The sequence below is a fragment of the Pongo pygmaeus genome, chromosome 19 (genome assembly GCF_028885625.2).
Source record: "Pongo pygmaeus isolate AG05252 chromosome 19, NHGRI_mPonPyg2-v2.0_pri, whole genome shotgun sequence".
In the NCBI taxonomy this organism is placed as follows: Eukaryota; Metazoa; Chordata; class Mammalia; order Primates; family Hominidae; genus Pongo; species Pongo pygmaeus.
The window spans coordinates 71,649,739-71,665,382 of NC_072392.2; the positions used below are offsets into that span (position 1 = coordinate 71,649,739).

General features: G+C 57.0%; 1 protein-coding gene across 8 annotated transcripts in view; it reads right to left on the bottom strand.

Moving 5' to 3' along the window:
• Positions 1-15,644, bottom strand: part of SRCIN1 (SRC kinase signaling inhibitor 1) — a 74,682-nt gene that overhangs the window by 18,001 nt on the left and 41,037 nt on the right. For all 8 annotated transcript variants that reach the window (XM_054456429.2, XM_054456425.2, XM_054456432.2 and 5 more), the window contains 13 exons: positions 15,308-15,506; positions 14,790-14,883; positions 13,427-14,292; positions 12,298-12,390; positions 12,019-12,062; positions 11,550-11,737; positions 10,195-10,370; positions 4,707-4,837; positions 4,429-4,576; positions 3,859-4,105; positions 3,129-3,363; positions 1,021-1,175; positions 522-674 (listed from right to left, as the gene is read on the bottom strand). In XM_054456429.2, coding sequence (XP_054312404.2) covers positions 522-674; positions 1,021-1,175; positions 3,129-3,363; positions 3,859-4,105; positions 4,429-4,576; positions 4,707-4,837; positions 10,195-10,370; positions 11,550-11,737; positions 12,019-12,062; positions 12,298-12,390; positions 13,427-14,292; positions 14,790-14,883; positions 15,308-15,506 — 2,729 coding nt within the window. The remainder of the gene's footprint in view (positions 1-521; positions 675-1,020; positions 1,176-3,128; positions 3,364-3,858; positions 4,106-4,428; positions 4,577-4,706; positions 4,838-10,194; positions 10,371-11,549; positions 11,738-12,018; positions 12,063-12,297; positions 12,391-13,426; positions 14,293-14,789; positions 14,884-15,307; positions 15,507-15,644) is intronic.

A 15,644-nucleotide genomic window follows, 5' to 3' on the forward strand; every position in this document is an offset into this window, starting at 1 on the left:
CCCTCTCTGCCCTCATCTGGTCACCTCAGAGCCCTGGTAGTCCAGTCTCCCGCACTGGGGCTGGGGGTGGCTGAGAACGCTTGAGTGTGGTGACTGACACCTCTGGGAGAGTCGAGGCATGGGGCATGAGAGTCTCAGAGCTCTGGCCTCAGAATACTCAAGTATGGGGGTCTCAAGCATGAGCTGATCTCGGAACACTGGGGGATGGGGGTCTCCAAACTCGGTGATCTCAGAATCTTCGGATATGGGACTTTCAGAGTGCAGGAGGTCTGGGGATACTTGGGGGGACTCACAGACTACAATTAAAAAACTCAAACCTGCAAGGAGAGGACTTTAGACCCCTACCCCTCATTTCACAGTGGAGAAGAAATGGAGGCAAAAGGCTGGGGTCTGAACAGCCAGCGCTCCACAGGGAGCCCGAGAGCCCATCTTCTGCCTCATCCTGTCACCTGGCCTGGGGGCAGCCTGGGAGGGAAGGGGGCCTGGCTGAGACCTTGGGGGCCAGGTGTGCCCTGACCTACCTCTAGCTCTGCGATGATGCGATCCTCGTCATCCTCGTCCTTGATGGCGGAGGCCATGATGGGTGGTGTGGAGGCTGGGCGGGCCACCTCAGACACAGCCCGGCGCAGCTTCACCTGGGGCTTCTGCACCTCCAGCTCCTCAGACTCGGCCTTCTGCAAGGCCCGGGACTCCTGTCAAGGCCAGGCTCTGCCCCGCTTCAGCACCAGCTCACCTCCCAGGTGAGCTCCCCCATCCGCCCCAGCTTCTCGTCTGCTACTTCTGCTGCTACACCCCTGCCAGGATGTCCCTCAACGGACAGGAGCCTGGCATGGAATTAAGGCAAATACACATACCTAGAATCCCAAACTAGCAGGACAAAGTCGCTACCGGCCACTCCCTCTTTCCTTCCATGTTCTCTGAGAAAGGGGTCTCTTTCCCACCCCAGAGGGTCTCCAGAAGTCATCTGAGGCTTCATCCTAACTCAGTCCCCTGGCCCTCTGTCTGAGGTGGGAGTGGTACCTTGATGAAGGCCGAGTCCTTCTTGCTGGTGACCACCACCTCTCCGGTGCGTGTGGTGGTCAGGCCGTGGGAGGAGGGGAAGCTCCGGCGGGGAGGGGGCGGTGGGGGCGACTTTGAGGGCTTCTCCGTGCGGTATCGGGGCACTGTCAACTCATCTGCAGGCACCAAGGGGCTGGGGGTCAGCAGGCCTGCAACCTTGGAGTCAGTGTACTACATCTAACTTGAAGGGGATAAACCTTGCTTCTTCCTCCAGGGAGGACCAGGAGGAGGTGAGAGGAAAGCCTGGGGGCAAGAACACAGGGCCCCTCCTTCTCTTACCTCCTCCTGCACACAAGCCCCATGCCCTGTCCCTCTCCTGACAGCACTCTTGCTACTCCAAGTGTGGTCTGTGGACCAGCAGCACTGGCAGCGCCTGGAAGCTTGTCAGAACTGCAGCTCAGGCCCCACCTCTGGGCAACTAAACCAGAATCTGGTTGAACAAATCCTGGGGTGACGGACACACATTCAAGTTAGAGAGGCGCTGCTCTAACCACCTCCTTCCCACTGCCCCTCACCCTTGCCTCGGCTCAGCTCTCCATCTCTCCTCCAGGGATCCTGGCCCCTCCCACTAGGCTCTCCTCTCCCCCAATTTGTCCTCCAGCCCTGTTTCCAGGGTAACCTGCAGAGAGGTCACTCTAACCATTCCCCTGCCTTTGATCTTGCAGTGGCTCCCCATCACCCCAAACCACGTCCAAGCTCCTTAGGCCAGCACCTCTGCACCTGCCAAGCTTTCAGCCTCAGCTCTGCTTGCTGCTCCCCAGGTTGGACCCTGTTCAGGCCATGCCACACACACACCTCCAGGCGTTTGCACACGCTGTTCCCTCACCCTGGAGTACCCTCTCTCACTGGCTAGGGAAGTGCCCACTCATTTGCAAGACTTCAGTGAAAAGTCACCTCTTTAGGGAAGCCTTCCTGCCGTCCTAGGGCCTCCGCCAGGACTGCACAGTACTGGCATTCACCTCTGCTATTACATTTAGCTCCTGCATTCTATTTCTGGTTTACATACTAGGCATGGCCTGGCACAGATTTCTTAATCATTTTGAGCCTATGTCCTCCTCTGTAAAATGGGAATAACTACCGTATCTGCCTCCTGAGCTTGTTATAAAATTATAAAGATGAGGCCAGGCGTGGTGGCTCAAGCCTGCAATCCCAGCACTTTGGGAGGCCAAGGTTGGCGGATCATGAGGTCAGGAGATCGAGACCATCTTGGCTAACACGGTGAGACCCCATCTCTACTAAAAATACAAAAAAAATTAGCTGGGCATGGTGCAGGCGCCTGTAGTCCCAGCTACTTGGGAGGCTGAGGGAGGAGAATGGCGAGAACCCGGGAGGCGGAGCTTGTAGTGAGCCGAGATCGCGCCACTGCACTCCAGCCTGGGCGACAGAGACAGACTCCGTCTCAAAAAAAATAAATAAATAAAAAATAAAAAATAAAAATAAAATTATAAGGATGACTACATTAAAAGCAATGGAACAGTTCTTATCACAGAGTAAGTGCTTGATAAACACAAATGTCAGTGTTATTCCCCCCACTAAATTTTGAGCTCTTTGAAAGCAAGCCCTGTCTTATTTCCATATCTCCAGCACCTAGCACATAGTAGGTGCTTAACAAATATGCATTGCAGGAATGAATAAAATGAAGGAATGATGACTGCCACTTCTGGTCTGGATTTCTGCCACTCCCAGGACCGTGACTCAGGCTGGGAACCATGGGAACTGTGTCAGTATCAGCAGTATCAGCGCTCAACCCGCCCTCAACACAGCCTGGTTCGCGGCATGCGCCCAGCCAAGTCATGGAGGCGGATGACTCTGCCTGGACTTGCTCCCTGCCTGGTCCTCTCAGTGGCTCCCTTCCCAGGACAGTGGGAAATGCCGGGATGGAGTCCAGCTCGCCCTGTCCTTCTGGGTCCCAGTCTCCCTTTAGTGGCGGCTGATGTCTCAGGGCCTCTCTTGTCTGGCAGCCCAACCACAATGATCTTGAGACCCCAGTGCCTTCCCCATCAGCCTGAGCTCCTGAGGAGGGCACTCCCCCATGCTGGGCTCCTCACCAGCCCTACTACTCCCCATACCTGAGCCCCTCCTCCCACTGGGCTCCGTTCGGGGGGCTGCCTTCTGGCCATGGGGGGCCTTGGGGGGCTTGTGATCTGGAGTGGGGCCCGGGCCTGGATGGGCCTTGCTGGCACAGTCCAGGTCAGGGATGGCCTTGAGCAGCTCTGCCTGTGTCTCTTCCAGCAGCCGGTTGATGTCCTTGGCACTGTACTGGGTCAGGGCTGCCCGCTTCTCCTCCCAGTCTCGTTCTGCAGCCTTAAGAGGGAGCCAGGAGTCAGGACCCAGGTAGCTCTCCTGCTCCAGGATCTCTGGGGCCTCAGCCTCCTCCCCCAAGCCACACAGGCAAGGAATAGAAAATGAAGCCTCATATTTGATCCCACCTCCAGGAAGACCCTTCAACTTCTCGTGGGTATCACATGGCATCCCCATGGATAGGAATGCCACCCTCATTATATATTACATTCGTGATAAACTTAGATCTATTTCTGGGCATTCTATTGTTTCACTGACTACATAGTCTATTCTTGGGCAAACATCATACTGCTTTGATTATTGTAGCTTTATAATATGCTTTCTGTCTAGGAGGGCTAATGTTACCCTCATTACGCTTCTTAGACTTCCATTAGGGCACTGACCCTCCTCCCCCAAGGAAAAAGACCCACAGGATTGGCACTCCCCACTCTAGGAAGGATGGTTGTAGAATGTGTGAACCTGGCTCATGGCCCCACCCACAATCCCTGGCCCCAGCACCTCGACAGACACAGCTTTGTCCACGCTTCTCTTGCCAGGAGTGTCCAGGCCTTTGGTGGGGTTGCCCCCCTTGGGGGTAAGAGAGGCCCCTTCAGCTGGCCCGCTCAGCTCATGCAGGTTCAGCGGGGGGCTGGGGGGTGGCATTTCGAAGTCCACGCTCTTGTTGAAGTCAGTCTCTGCCGTCACCTTCTTGGGGGACTGACTCAGGAGATTGTTGGGGGGTGGCCACACACCCTCATCCACTTGCCTGGGGTTGGGAGAGTTGGGAGCAGCTGTGAGGCCAGCAGGTGGAGACCCTTCTGCAGGAAGGCTGCCCTGAGGGAGGTGGGGTGGGAGGCAGGCTCTGGGATGCTGCAGGAGAGGTGGGAGGGCCTGGGGAGGAGTGACTGCCCCTGGTATAAGAGGAAGCCAGGTCTACAGCATGCAGGGGTCACAGGGCAGAGCTGAAGTGCCAGTCCAGTGAGCATGCCAGTGACCTTTGGGGGAGTTGGGGTAAGGGTTCAGTCTGACCTATGGGTCTGGGCCCGGTGTGTGACCCCATGGGAAATCAGAGGTCAGGGACAGAATGACCTTCGGATCTGGGCCAGCGTGTCTGTGACCCCGCGGCAGCGCTTGAGGAGCCCATCCAGGCGCTGGGGCTCCTCCTTCAGGAACTTCACCGCCTCCACCTCCACACGCAGCACCACCCGCATCTTGCTCTGCAGGCCGGGGAAGTGAGCTGAGGAGACAGGAAGGCGTGAGCTGGGGCCAGAGGGAGCACCACAGACTGGGAGGAGAGGATGGTGGCTGGAGTATGGCAGACTCCCCCACCCTGAACAACGTGCTGCATTCGCAGGCCCCAGACCCACCCTTGAGCTCTGTCAGCGTCTCCCCGAGCTGCTTCAGCACCAGTGCCTTCTCCTCCAGCTCAGGGCCGGGCACCAGCCGGTGGTTGTGGGACATATCCCTCTGGATCTTCTCCACCGATTTCTCCAGGTCACTGCAGCCACAGAGAGACCCTTTCAGCCCTTTTGGCCTGAGATGCCAGCCCAGCCCCCTGAAATTGGGCAGCTGGAAAGAAATCAGGCCACCAGTTGGATCAAAAGTAAAAGCAGGAGGCTGGGCGCGGTGGCTCACACCCGTAATCCCAGTACTTTGGGAGCCTGAGGCAGGCGGATCACTTGAGCCCAGGAATTCAAGACCAGCCTGGACAACATAGGGAGACCTCATTGCTACAAAAAAAATAAAATAATTAGCTGGATGTATTGGCAGGTGCCTGTAGTCCCAGCTACTCGGGAGGCTAAGGCAGGGGGATCACTTGAGCCCAGGAGGTTGAGGCTGCAGTGAGCCGTGATCGTGCCACTGCACTCTAGCCTGAGTGACAGAGGGAGACCTTGTCTCAAAAGCAAACAAACATAAAAGCCAGCCATCAGGCCACATACTCAAGTAAAATCTGCAATGCCAAATCTCAGAGATGAGGAGACTTCAGAAGCACTCCCTAAGAGGTGCCCTGCACCATCTGCCCCCTTAGAAGCTCTGACCCTCAGCAATATCTGCCCGAGTATCTCTCATTGTAACTTGCATCCCCTGATTCTATTCTGCCAAGGAAGCAGAGAGAACTTAGTTGCCTTTCAAAGAACCAGAGGCAGAGCACGTGCCCCTGGGGAGGTCTCTTGTCTCGGGGGAAACTGCCATGTCCATTGCCCTTCTCTCAAATGATCCAGCCACATAGCCTCTTTCCTGAGAGCCAAAGCTGCTTTAGATTTTCAGCTCCTATATGCTGAACTTGTGTCATTTGAGACCCTACATTCTTCTAAAATGTAAATCAGATCAGGTCATCACTTGTGCCATTGAACGCTAAATGGATCCCATCATCCTGAGGCTAACATCCGAACTTTTCAATGCAGCCAAGAAGGGCAGGAAGGTGGTAGTTGAAAACTTGTTTCTAGAGTCAGACTGATCCAAGCTCCAATCCTAGCTCTGCCCTTGCCAGAGGAGAGATTTTGGGCAAGTTACCTAATATCTCTGAACTTCAACCTCCTCGTCCAAAAAATAGGGATGGTAAGAGTTCCCTGCTAGGCGTGGTGGTTCAAGCCTATAACCCCAGCACTTTGGGAGGCCGAGGCGGGCTGATCACCTGAGGTCAGGGGTTCGAGACCAACTGGCCAATATGGCGAAACCCTGTCTTTACTAAATATACAAAAATTTGCCGGCCATGGTGGCATGCGGCTGTAATCCCAGCTACTTGGGAGGCTGAGGCAGGAGAATCGCTTGAACCCAGGAGGCGGAGGTTGCAGTGAGCCGAGATCGTGCCACTGCACTCCAGCCTGGGCAACAGAGTGGGACTCTGTCTCAAAAAAAAAAAAAAAAAAGAGTTCCCTCTTCATGGGGGCCATCAGGTGGATTGGATGAGCTAATGCAGACGGGAAAGCACGTGGCAAAGGGCTCAGTGCCTGGGAGCTGCTCTTGTTTTCCGTGCTGCTGTAACCCTCGTCCCATCTGGCTTCTGCTTAGAGCCCTTCAGACCTGCTCTGAGGTGCTACATGTGCTGTCCTCTCTGGCTCTTTATAATACTGTTTTCTCTGCCTAGAATATTCCATTCACCCATACACATACAGGCACACACACGTGCTAACTCCTACTGATCCTCAGGTCTCAATGGGAGGCTGTCCTCCAGCCCCTCCCCTTGCGGCTGTTGGGTCTGCTTCCTGCCCTCCAAACCGCTGAAGCTCCTGTTGGCTGGGTTGTGCAGCCTTCTGGACTACTAACCCCAGGCAGGCAAAGACTGTGTCTTCCAGATTTATCTCCGGTTTCTAGCACCTGGCATGGTGCCTGGTGCAGAATAGATGTCTGGGAAATAATTGTGGAATGAATGAACAAGGGAGAGAAGGAACTGCTGCCCAGGTAGGTCATCTCAGTTCTGTACTTGAGTCGCTGACATCCCTGACCCACATGCGGGACTTTACATATATTCCTGTCAAATCCCATTGTTGGATTTCAGCTCAATCCAGGTGCAAACAACTTTTGAATTTCAGTTCTACCATCCAACAGATTTGCTCCCCCTTAAAGCTCTGTGTCATCAGCAAATCTTATCAGCATGCCTTACACATCTTCATCCAACTAGCAGGTGAAAAGACAGACTGGGTTGAAGTCAAGGGCAAAAGCTTGTGACTCAGCAGCACTACCAGTTAAAGAGCTATCCTGTATTATGCACTTACTGTATGCCAGGTGCCACACTCAGGCCTTGGCTTTCATTACTTTAATTAATCCTCAAAACAAATCCTGGAGGTGGGAACAGTTATTATCTCCAGCTTATACACAGACTAACGGTGGCTCAGAGCCTAGACTACACATCCCAGCCTCCCTTGCAGTGATAAGTGGCCATTTAACTGAAGTCTTCCCAATGGAAGATGAGTGGAAGGGGTACATGCTGCTTCCAGACCTGGCCCACAAAAACCTCCCATGTAAGGTCCTCCATGCTCCTTTCTCCTTTTTCATTGGTTGGAAACTCTCTGGGTGATCTTGGAAAACACAAGTTGAAGACGGCAGAACCTCTATCAGCCTGGGTCCCTGCATGGAGAAGAGCCACCCGCCTAACCCACCCAATACTATTCCATGAGAAAGATATATTTATTACTTTTGAATTATTAAACAATTTGGGAGCTTATTTGTTATAGGAATTTACCCTAATTAATTAGCTATCCTAAGACTCTGGCATTTAAAAAAAAAGGAAAAAAAAGATATTCAGATATTCAAAGAGATTAACTAGTTAGTTCAAGGTCATACAGCTATTTTGTGGCAAAGCAGGATCTACTCACATCTGACATCAGCCATTGGTTCTGCTGCATCTCATTTCCACATTAGACCAACATCAGCCACGCTGCCCCCAATCCATACACTGTCCTAGCCCAGCCCTCGCTCTACCACATGGGAAAGAACAACTCCCCTGCTCATATGTGTGACACCTGACTGGTCCAGGCTGTGCCAGTTTTATAAAATGGTCACTCCCAAACATAACTCAGAGGGGGAAGACACTCTCATGTAAAGGACTCAAATAAGCCTTCAGGAGATAACAACACTGCTATTCTCAGGCAGGAGGGACTAGGCCTCCCTAAGCTCAACTGGCAACGTGATTTTCTGATCATCCAATCTGCCAAAGTTGGGGGGACTCTAACCTGGGAAAGCTCTGCAAATGAATCCCAGGCCAGCTAGTCTAGACACTGGATTAAAAAGTAGCTAGGCTTTCCAAACCCAGGTTTAGTCCTGGAGGGGTCAAGAGGGGAGAGTCAAAATGGAACCAGCTAAATAATTTATGGGGCCCAATGCAAAATGAAAATGTTACCTCTAGTTTAAAAATTATTAAGAATTTCAAGATGGCAACAGCAGAGCATTACACCAAGCATGGGGCCCTTCCGAGCATGGCGCTCTGAGTGACTGCACAGGTGGCATACCTACAAAGCTGGCCCTGGGTTAGGCGAAGGTGGATTACAGGACCTAAAAGGTCTCAGTCAGCAGCGGCTGCACCTAAAGGCAGTGCCCAGACAGACCTTAAGTGCTGGGCTAGATGGACAGGTGAGTGAGTCAAGCTGAATGAAACAGAACCAGTTTTAACTTCCAGCAAGTTGCCAGGAAAGAGGAAGTGGTATAGCAAATTGGAGCAAGAGTAAGTGTGCAGGAGCTATGGCCAGAGTGAGGCGGGGGAAGGGGGCTGCAGGGTTAAAGCCTGGGAAGGCTATGGGAGCTGGGTAGTGAGGGCCTTCATGGCCAGGTTGGAGCCCAGTATCTGCCCAACCCAGAAGAGGCAGGGGTCCCCTTTCAGGAGGATGGAGAATCCTGCCAGAAACGGTACTGCAGATCCCAAGCTCTCTGAGTAATCGGTTTGATAATGGGGCAGGGGGTGGGGAGTCTGTGTTCCTGGAGAACCAAGGCCCTCGGGGAGCCAAGGACCAAACACTTATAATGACGGTAGCATAAATCTCTCCTTTCGTATCTTCTGGCTCTGTGCTTTTAGATCTCCTTTAATTTCCCTTTAATGTCTCGGTAAAATTCCTTTTGAAAATTCCAACTCCCCTCCTCTGGGCTGAATGAAAAGGGACAAGGAAAGGATAGAAAATCTGGAGAAATGGAATTCCCTGGGTGAGGAGAGATGGCACCTGCCAGTCTGCTTGGAGATCTGGCTGGAGTCCTCACTAAGTTGTCACATCTAGAGTGATGGGGTGGCCCCTTACCCTATTTCAGCCACATGGTGTCATGGGAATTGTTGTCTTGGGCCTTGCTAAAATGCACATGTACCACTAGGCTATGTGGGCCCCAGGCTGAGGAGCAGCGACCCATCTCAAGGAACCCGTTGCAAGAGGCTCATTTATGACTTAGTGAGGAATCTGGGCTCCAAGGAGCAGCCTCTCCTGGCTCCCGGAGTCACTGGCCAGTACAACTCAACCCCTTGTTGAAAACAGAGGTGAAAAACTTAACGCTGGGTACAGATGAGGACACTGGGGCACAGAGAGGGGCAGGAACTGCCCTGATCACTCAGCCTCTCAGTGCTGGCACTGGACTCCAGGTCCCCTAGTGCCCTGTGTCACCAAGAGAGGGCCCACAGGAAGGAGCAGGGCCTCTGTCTCAGATCCTTATCACTGGCGAGGGAAAGCAGGGTGGGGGTGCTCACTCCCTGAATGGACACTGAAAGGCAGCGTCTCCTTCAAAGGTGCCAGACAATGGAATGGTTGGCCAGACACCCATTTGCTAAATTTGGATCAGAAGACTGTCTTCTGTTAACCCCTCCATGCCTAAGCATGCGGAGGCAGAGTGCTCGCGATTCCTCCTTCCTTCTGAAAACACTACAGCCCTGTTTCAGCTGCACTAGGAAGGAAGGTGGGTTTTCCTTGGCTATATCTGGACTCAGAGATCAGGGAATCGGATCTCCAATGATGGCTGGTCAGCGCCAGGCTGGAGCAGTGGCGGCACCTGAACGATGCACCTGAACTCACTACCCGAGGGTCACTTTGCACGGGTCACAGGCCAAAATGAAAGTAGGCAGAGGGCAGAGGGAAATCAGGCAGCTGGCCACATGACAGTGAAGCTGCAGGCCACAGGAAGCCTGAGTGTGGATCATTATGAAGCAAGACCATAGCAAAAGCAGGCATCAAGCCAGAAAAAAGAAATCAGGAATAATGCCATCCGGTCAAAGGTTTGTGGGTCACAGAGAAATCAGGCCAGAGGAGAATGAAATCAGGCTTCAGAACTGACCAACGCCACCTGTGACTCAGAGGGAAGGGAGCTGCGCCTCCCAGGGAAACCAGGTTGCGGGTCACTCCGGCCACACCCGCACCCCTCCCTCCGCCGCGGGCCCAGCCTCACTTGAGCTGCTGGGTAATAAGCTCCTCGTCGTTGAGATAGCGCAGCCGCTCCTCTTCCACCAGGGTGCGCTGCCGCTGCAGCGGGTCCTCCTGCCGCCGCGCCGCCTCCGATACGCGCATGCTCAGCTCTGCCTCCGTGCGCTTCAGCAGCGCGCGCACCGACTCCTGGTTCTGTAGCTGAGGGACGCACGGACGGATGGACCCGGGTGGGGGGAGCGGAGGCGCGCGGCAGGGGAAGGGCCGGGAGAAGGCGGGTAGAGGACTGCCCAATCCAGGGCGGGGCTCTGCAGAAGAAGCGGCTGCTTGGCTCCGCCTCAGGCAGCAGCGAAGGGGTGGGATGGCGAAGGGCAGGGGCAGAGGGCTAAGTTCTGGGGAAGAACAGAGGCAGGAGGAGAACGGATGGGGATCGTGGAGAGGGGAGCGTTAAAATGGGTCATGCAAAGGGGCAGCTGCATGGCTGTGGCCGCGAGCAGGGGTGGTATTGCAGGGGGAGGAGAGCAAGGTTAAGTTCTGGGGAATATGAGGCAGGAGAAGGGGTTGGGAATATTTGCGGGACAGGGTGTAGCCCTATGTAGGTCCCTGCCGACAGTGCGGCCGCACGGCTATGGCTTCCATCATCCCGGAATGGGGACAGGACTGGAATGAAGGACTCAAGCGCTGGCATTTGCTACAGTTTCCATGGCTGGGACAGGAAGACTAAGTTAACGATCGATCCAACCCTGTTCCAAGCCTGAATGGCGGGGGTGGGCGAGATCTTATCCGTTGCCCAGATGGCAATTCTCTGTTCTCTCCCCAGCCTGTCTCTGCTAATTATCCTCACCTGACGGGCCCTGGGCCCGCTTGAGGAGCGGACACGGCGATGCCAAGCTCCTGACAGGTGGGACCATCTGCCAGGCAGGGCCGGGGAGACTGTCGGGGCTCAGGAGGGAGGAGCTGAGCGGACTTGGGGGAAGGGCTGTCGCTGACTCAGGGAAAGGGATGCAGGGCAGGAAGGAACTGGAACTGCCCCGAGGGATACTGACGAAGGAGGGGCTCAGTGGGTGACTGGGGCTCAGTGGGTGACTGGGGCTCCAGGAGGGCGATGGGGACTCAGGGAAGGAGAAGGAGGGCTCAATGAGGGGGTCACGGGCGAGGGGTAAGGCCTTGGTGAGGAAGTGGAGGTTCGGCGAGGGGGCGGAAGCTCAAGAAAGGGGAAGGGGAGAAAGGGTTCGGAGAGAGACAAGTGAGCGGCGAAGGACTCGGGCGTGGGAGCTCTGGGAAAAGGATGAGGTAGTAGGGGATGGGGCGGGACTTGCGGCAAGGGACTTCGACCAGTAGGTGGGCGTTGGTGGGGCGGGGCCCAGGACGGGGCCGTACCTGGAGCTTGCGCAACTGCTGGAGCTGGCCGCGCAAGTCACTGGCGCTGTTCTGCAGGCCTCGCAGGTGAAGCTGCATCTGCAGGCGGCTAACGGCGGTAGGCTGCCCTGCGGGGGTGCTGCTGGCCGAGGGCGGGGGCGGGCCGGACACCGGGGTGGCCCCGCTGCTCCGGCCGCCTGACCCACAGGCTGCAGAGGACCACGAGGATGGGAGAAAGTGAACAAACTGTGAGCCTGGGAAGGACTGGGCTGGGACAAGGTCCTCCCTACTTTCCGACCCCACACAGTAGCCAGAGAAGCCCGTGGCTCTACCTGCCCTAAGTGGTCAGCCCTAAGGGTGGGGATCAAAGTGCCAGGAAAAAGACCTCTTGGGCTAAGGCCAGTGATGTAGCTATTGCTTAATCCCCACTTTATAGATTAGAAAACAGGCTCGGAGAGAACAAGGATGGGGGAGGGGGAAGGTCACTCACGTGCTGAGGGGGTGGCTGCTCCATTGGAGCCTTCAATCTTCTCGCTGTGGCACAGGGAAAAAAGCCATCAGGGGGTCCAGGCCAGCCCCAGACCTTCAGAACTGGGTGCAACCTTGGATGTCATCTCCTCCAGCTCTCTGATCTCAGGATGGAGTCCCAGAGAAGGGAAGGGATTCACCCAGGGTCACCCAGTGAGACACTGGCAGAGCCGATGCCCATTTCCCCTTCCTCCTGCTCCACCCCTAGGCCCTGGCAGTGGTGTTGGCAGAGGGGCCTCACCTGGGGGTCTCAGGCTCAGAGCCTCGCAGTAAGGCGCTCTGCACCAGGCCTGTGAGGCTGGCAATCTGCTTCTCCATGGCCTCCATGCGCTCCCTGGGGAGGAAGGGGGTCTGGGCAACCTCGCCTCTGAGCATAGGGTCTCTCCTGCCCAGCCCCCCATTCCTAAGATTGGTAACCAGAAGAAACACCGTCCCATCCCTGGCTGCCGAAACACAGACAATGCAAAGGGCCCCAGTGCCTAAGGATCAAGCCCACAGCCTCCCATCTCACCTTTCACTCCCTCCCTAAAGGCTGCACGCTGATCTCTCCATGCCTGGCAATGCTTTCCCCGCCTGCTCTGCCTTTCTCCTGACCCCCTCCCCAAACCATTCCACAGACCCCAGGAGCCCCAAGGAACCCCTCCTTCCATACCACCCAAGGGAAGTGGAGGTATGCTGAGTGTCTCCCCACTAGACTAGGACAGGAACTGGGTTTGCTCAGCTTGGCATTGACAGTACCCTGTGCAGTGCCTGCCACACAGGCCACGTAAGAGCTGTGTGAAGGCCAATGGCTTCTCTTCACCGCTCAGCAGCGCTGCCTGAGGATGCAGATTACCTACTGCCCTGGTTACCTCCTCCAGCCCTGCACCCTTAGGAGGGGACTGAGCGATGGGCAGGGGCTCCTCAGCCTATACACTAGGTACCCGAATGTGCTCCTTTCCTCGTCACCATTTCTCAACAGCACCCTCCTCCCCAGTGGACTTCAGCTGTCCCGGTGCTGGACAGCTCTCACTGCTGCAAACTCTTAAACTGGAAAGCCACTAAAAGTGGTTCAGCCCCTCAATTTTACAGTTGAGGAAACCGAGGCTTAGAAAATGGATGCAAACCCAAGTCTCCAGAGTCCTCGTCTGGGGACCTCTCAACCACCCCCTCGAGTCTTGCGGATGGGAGGAAAATGGCAAGCTGGTCTCTCCAATGCCCTCCCTGCCACATCCAAGATGCTCTCTGGCGACCCTTCAAGACTACTGAAGGTCTCCAAAGGACTCCAGGATCTCAGTCCAGGACACACACCTGCCATGGACTCTGCCGTGAACCCTCTCCGCAGCGCACCCCTCACCCCCAGTCCCTGAGGCCTGGTTAACGTCCCTCACCTGGTCTCCGTGTCCTTGGCTGGCACTGGCGGCCCGAACCCAACCAGCGAGCGTTCCCCAGGCCCAGGGAAGAGCTCCGAAGGGGGAGCTCCGGCCGTCGAGGCGCTCCCCGCGCTGCGGGTCTTCCCTCCAGGACTCTCGGCAAAGACGGATGAGGAGCCCGAGTCCTTGCGGAAGGACTGGCGCACTGGCGAGCCGCGGCTGGGCGGCCCCGAGTAGGGGCTGTGCGGCGGCGGGGGACCTCCGGGGGGCGCTGCCACGTCGGCCAGCTTCTGCGGTGACGAAGGCGGCAGGCGGAAGCCGTAGCCGTCGCCGTACAGCGGGCCGCCGCCGCCCGCCGCCTTGTACAGGGAGTCCTCCAGATCGGACTGCAGCGCGGCGGCGGAGTAGGTGCTGAGCGAGCGCACCGAGCCGCGCTTGTAGAGGCCGCCGGCGCCCGGGTAGGCGAACGGGTCGCCGGCGGCCGCGGCCAGGCTCAGACGGCCCTCGTGCAGCAGCCCGTAGGGGTCAGCATAGAGGCCCTCGCCTTTCACCAGCACCATGCCGCCCGCCTTGCTCGCCAGGTCCTCGTCCGGCTTCACGTCGCGCCGCTCCAGGATGGCGCTGGGGCTGGGGCTGACGCCCTGGGCGGCCGGGGCGCCTCCCAGCCTCTCGGCCGCGTGGTGCACCGGGCTGCCGGCGTACGAGGGCGGGCGCCCCCCGGCGTACGATAGGCGCGAGCGCGACGGCGAACCGGACTGCAGCCCCGATGGCAGCCCCGACGGCAGCCCGGGCGGCGGCGAGCCGGACGCCAGGTGCGGCGCTGGCGACAGGTTGTTGAGACGCCGCGTGGGCGACGACTCCCGCGATGCGTACACCATCTCTCTCTGCGCAGAAGACAGCCCGGAACCCCAAGGGGCTGGTCACCAAGGACACCCCTGTCCCTTGCTTGAGGAGCCAGCATCTCCTCCCTGACGCTTAGGAAGTCCCTTCTGCTCTCTGCCCTCCCTCCATCCTGCTGCGTCTAAGGCCCCTTTCCTATCAGGGTTCCTAGCATGGAGGAAAAGGTGGCTGATGAAAAGGCACCAGAGGGGTAACCCTCAGCTCAGCTACCGTGAGGGGTGGGAAGTAGAAGGGGAAGGGGTGGCTCCGGCTCCTGAGAGAGGGCTTAGAGTATTTGGAGGCAAGTTAGCAAAATCCCGAGTGGACAGGCCCGGAATGGAGGGGAAAGTGGCAGGTGGGCAGGGGCTCTTCCCTAACCCCTCAGCCCCTATGCTGTCTTCTCCAAAGCTGGCCCTGGTTCCGGATGACAACTGCCCAGACCCTGCTCCCCTGGACACCATGTGCCCAGCCTCCCCAATACCCTGGGCATGCCCAGCCATACCCGGAGGTCTCCGTTGGTGAGATGTGAGCCAGGGAAGGCAGCGTAGAGGGGCTCCTTTCTGTAGATCTTGATAATACTGCGGTCCTGGATGTCCCTGGGAGAGGCCGGGGGAAGGGGGTCACCACCCATCCCCCAGCTGTGCACAATGAGAAGGGGTGGGTACTCCAGGCCTAGAGAAGAGGGGTGGCCAGAGGCACTGGGAGCCTCAACTCTTTCCTAAATCCTTCGCTCAGGCTGCCTGCACACACGTCCAGCAGCCTCCACCCCGGCCTCTTCCTGGCCTCAGGCGCCATTTTCAAGTTAGCTCAAAGCAAAGGGAACCAGCAGGGGTGGACGATTTAGAGAGGGGGTGGGGCAGAGATGGCCGAGGAAGGGGGCGGGGCGGTAGGGCTCTGGGAGGGGAGGGGAAAGGCTGAGGTCGGGTCAGGAAGGAGCTGGGGAAGGGCTGGCGGGGTCCAGCACCCTGCAGAGGAGGAGCGTGGGGAAGCCCACCCGCATCCCCCCCGGTCCACGCCCACCGGACGTCCTCCAGCTCGTAGAAGACGTTGCGAGCCTCGTCTTTGATGAGGATGGCGGTATTGGGCGACTTAAGCATGCCCATGGTGAGCTTCTGCGGGAACATGTGCGCGATGAGTGCGTGCAGCGTGTCCAGGCTGCTGACCTCGTGCGTGATGTGCACGCGCCGAGTCTCCTCCCCGAACTGCAGGAACAGCACCCCTGCGAAGGAGACGCCGCCTTCGCTGTCACTGCTGCCGTCTCCACGCCGCCCTCCAGGAGAGCGCAGGGACCTTTCCGGAGCTGCGCCAGCCCCGCAGCGGCAGGGTCTGAGGCTAGACGCCGCCCCCGAGTGCAGGT